Source organism: Cebus imitator, unplaced genomic scaffold (assembly GCF_001604975.1).
Source record: "Cebus imitator isolate Cc_AM_T3 unplaced genomic scaffold, Cebus_imitator-1.0 Scaffold306, whole genome shotgun sequence".
In the NCBI taxonomy this organism is placed as follows: domain Eukaryota; kingdom Metazoa; phylum Chordata; class Mammalia; order Primates; family Cebidae; genus Cebus; species Cebus imitator.
The window spans coordinates 916,842-920,782 of NW_016107621.1; the positions used below are offsets into that span (position 1 = coordinate 916,842).

Consider the following 3,941-nt stretch of genomic DNA (forward strand, 5'->3'; position numbering starts at 1 on the left):
TTGCGGAGTCGTCAGCGTCTCGGTCTGTCGCCCAGGCTGGAGTGCAGTGGAGTGGTGCAGTCACAGCTCACTGCAAACCTTGACCTCCCGCCTCAACCTCGTGAGTAGCTGGGACCACAGGCGTGCACCACCATGCCCGGCTAACATTTCATTTTTTGTGGAGATAAGGTTTCCCTCTTTTTTTGTGGAGATAAGGGCTCCCCTATGTTGCCCGAGCTGGTCTTGAACTCCTGACTTCAAGCGATGCTTCCCGCCTCGGCTTCCATAAAGTGCTGGGCTCACAGGTGCGTGAGCCACAGCGCCCGACCGGTGTCCCGTATTAAAGCTCAGGAAGAGTGCGCTGTGAGCAATCCCTAAACCCTGTGAGGGTAAAAAGTGCGTGCACCTTTAAGAAGAGGGTTAGAAAACGCGGGGCGTGAGGAGCTTAAGTTCGCGCTGAACCACGCGAGTGACAAGACCTGCCCCTTCCGGTTACGTAACCCTTGCAAGATGGCGGCGCTGTGGAGGGTAAGTGAACGGAGTTCCTAGAGCTCCAGATTTGAACTCCGTTCTGCAGTCTCCGCCTTCAAGGCCAGTGTTGGCTGCCAAGAGAGCAAAGAGCCGTCAGGCAGCAGGCTAAGCCTGCCGAGCCCCGTGCTGAGAGTGCAGACCTGTGACTACTGAGGGCCGGGAAGGGTCTCGGGGGGTCGCAGGCGGAGGAGACGCTTTAGCGAGCCAGAGGAGGCAGGGACTTGGCTGAGAGAATCCAATGGGGATGAGGGAGTGGAAAGTTCGTGGGGGATTGAGGAATTTTTACAGAAAATTCAAAAGTATGATGAGTGGGGGAACCAAGAGGTCAATTTGGGGCTTCCAAGGGAATAATCTGGGTGAAATTAACAGGAGGATTTGGGATAGTCTTTTCACAGGATTTAGAAAGAACTGGGTAAAATCAAGGAATGAATTTAGGGAAAAATAGAGAGGTTGGCAGCTTTAAATTTTTGATGAAAATAAGAGTTTGGGTAAAATTATCGAGATAATTTGGAAAAAAAAAGAGAGAGAGCCTTTGAAGAGAAATTGGGGTAGATTAATAGGAGACCTTGAAAGCGAAATTGAAGAGCTTGGGGGCTTCTTTCCAGAGGCCACACTCCTCCACTTTCTTACCCTCCTCTTCAAAGCTCATGCATTTTTTACCCTTCACGGTTCAGGGGTGTCCAGTCTTTTGGCTTCCCTGGGCCACGTTGTTCGAAGAAGAATAATTGTCTTGGGCCACACATAAAATACATTAACCTTAATTGATGAACTAAAAAAAAAAATCACATTCTCATAATGTTTTAAGAAAGTTTGCACGTTTGTGTTGGGTTGCATGAAGGTGGCAGGTTGGACAAGCTTGGTTGGGTTTAGGATTGCTCAGAGTGCCCTCTCCATAAGGTTTGGAGAGAAGTTTTTAAGATTACATTTTGGAGAATGAAATATGTCATCTGGGAACACACCAGGATGATTTCCCACAATTTGCCCCTTAATTGGGTAATTAAGATGCACCTGGGAACAAGGTACATAAGAAAAATCGGTAAGAATCCCTGGCCTGCAAGACCCTGCGGAGACCCTGGCCCACCAGAACCCAGGTCCTGTCCTTGTCATTGCCAGGCAGCACTGTGGCATCCAGTGCCAGCCTTGATGTCTCTTCCAGCTCCAATTCCAGCCCGTACCATTCTCAAGGACTCTTAATTGGGTAATGAAGGGGCAGATGGTGGGAAATTAATGGCAGGTTTTGAGAGAGAAGTTTGGGAGAAAGAGGAATAATTTAGGTAAATGAACAATATATGGCTAATCACGGCAAGAATTTAGGGTTGACTAAGGGGAGGAGGAACTTGGAGACATTTTTGGCATCTCAAAGTCAGTTTTGAACTTCTGAAGAAAGAATTTAGGGTGAGTTGGGAAGCAGAGGGATTGAAGTTCAGGGAGCAAGAACTGGGGGATCCGGCTCTGTCTCTCCCAGGAAGCTCCAGGCTCAGCTTCTTTCCTCTCCTTATTCCCAGTCCCTGCGCCTAGTGGCCCCCATGTGGAACAGAAGTACCAGGGGTATCCATCACCTGGGTGGGGCAGTGGACCCAGAGAGCAATCAGAAGAAGAGGAGGACAATGCTCCAGTACCTGTCCGACTATTTCTATGATGTGGAGTTTCTGAGGGGTTATTTTTTCCAAAATGAGATGGTCAAGGTGCATCAGAAAAATCGGTAAGAATCCCTGGCCTGCAAGACCCTGCAGAAACTCTGGCCCACCAGAACCCAGGTCCTGTCCTTGTCATTCCCAGGCAGCACTGTGGCATCCCGTGTCTCTTCCAGCTCCATCTCCAGCCTGTACCGTTCTCAAGTACTCCAGCTCACATACGCAGCTTGCCACCCACCAGCTCAACTCAGAGTATAACTGGCCTCTTAAACCCAACATGGCTATAACCAAACCCTGATTTCTCCCCTAAAAACATCTGCTCACTCCCAAGCCTTCCCATCCCATCCCAGTAAACATTAGTGCTGCCCACCCAGTTATTCATGCCAAATTCTAAGGAGTCATCCCTAATTCCTCTCTTTGCTACCCTGCCCTCCACATCCATATCATGAATAAAATACTAGAATATCTCAAATTTGACCAGTTTTCACTGCCTTCACCATTCATAGCCTGATCCAATTACTCAGTAATCTCCTAACTGGTTTTTTGCTCCCATACATTTTTTTTTTTTTTTTTTCCTCCTTTTGAGACAGTCTTGCTCTGTGGCCCAGGCTGGAGTGCAGTGATGCAATCTCAATTCACTGCAACCTCCAATTCCCAGGTTCAAGTGATTCTCCTGCCTCAGCCTCCTGAGTAGCTGGGATTACAGGCACCTGCCACCACACCCAGCCAATTTTTGTATTTTTAGTAGAGACAGGGTTTCACCATGTTGGCCAGGCTTGTCTTGAACTCCATACCTCAAGGGATCCACCCACCTTGGCCTTTCAGAGTGCTGGGACTACAGGCATGAGCCACCATGCCCAGCCTCCCATACTTTTTTTTTTTTTTGAGACACTCTGTCCCCGGGGCAAGAGTGCAGTGTGGCACAATCTCAGCTCACTCCAACCTCTGCCTACTATGTTCAAGCAGTACTCATGCCTCAGCCTCCAGAGTAACTGGGATTACAGGACTGGCTAATTTTTGTATTTTTAGTAGAGATGGGGTTTCACCATGTTGGCCAAGCTGGCCTTGAACTCTTGACTTCAGGTGATCCATCTGCCTTGGCCTCCCAAAGTGCTGGGATTACAGGCATGAGCCACCATGCCTGGCCTGTCCCGTAATCTACAAAGCAGCTGAAGGAATCTTATCGGCTTAAAACCCTCAAATGAGAGCCAATCTTCAAGACCTAAATCATAACCCCGAATGAACTTTGAGACCCCCAACCAGGACTCCACTGGCCCCCCACCCCCACCCCCCCATCAGCATGACATCCCTATTTCTCTTTGTGTGTGGGGGAGGCGGGCAGGGCAGGGTTTCACTCTTGTTGCCTGGGCTGGAGTGCCATGGCCCGATCTCGGCTCACCACAACCTCTGCTTCAGCCTCCCAACTAGGTGGGATTACAGGCATGCGCAACTGCGCCCAGCTAATTTTGTATTTTTACTAGAGATGGGGTTTCACTAAGTTGTCCAGGCTGGTCTCAAACTCCTGACCTAAGGTGATCCACCTGCCTAGGCCTCCCAGAGTGCTGGGATTACAGGAGTGAGCCGCTGCGCCTGGCTGACGTCCCCATTTCTTACTCATTCAACCATCCTGAGTCTCTGAGCCTTTATACTCTGTTCCTTGTCACCACTCAAATCTCTGCTGAGATGTCACCGCCTCCCATTAATACCCAAACTCAATTAGCCTCCACCGTCCCCACCCCTCTGCTCCCCACCCCTCCCAGTCAGCCCCTCTGCTCCCCACCCCTCCCAGTCAGCCCC

At 49.8% G+C, this 3,941-nt stretch overlaps 1 protein-coding gene across 2 annotated transcripts in view; it reads left to right on the forward strand.

Moving 5' to 3' along the window:
• Positions 1 to 391: 391 nt before the first annotated feature.
• DMAC2 (distal membrane arm assembly complex 2) overlaps positions 392 to 3,941 on the forward strand; it is a 7,385-nt gene continuing 3,835 nt past the window's right edge. The window contains exons 1-2 of one of the 2 annotated variants that reach the window (XM_017502920.2): positions 392 to 507; positions 2,016 to 2,212. In XM_017502920.2, the coding sequence (XP_017358409.1) occupies positions 490 to 507; positions 2,016 to 2,212 (215 nt within the window). In that variant the 5' untranslated portion in view covers positions 392 to 489. The remainder of the gene's footprint in view (positions 508 to 2,015; positions 2,213 to 3,941) is intronic. The other variant, XM_017502921.2, reaches the window with a different exon arrangement.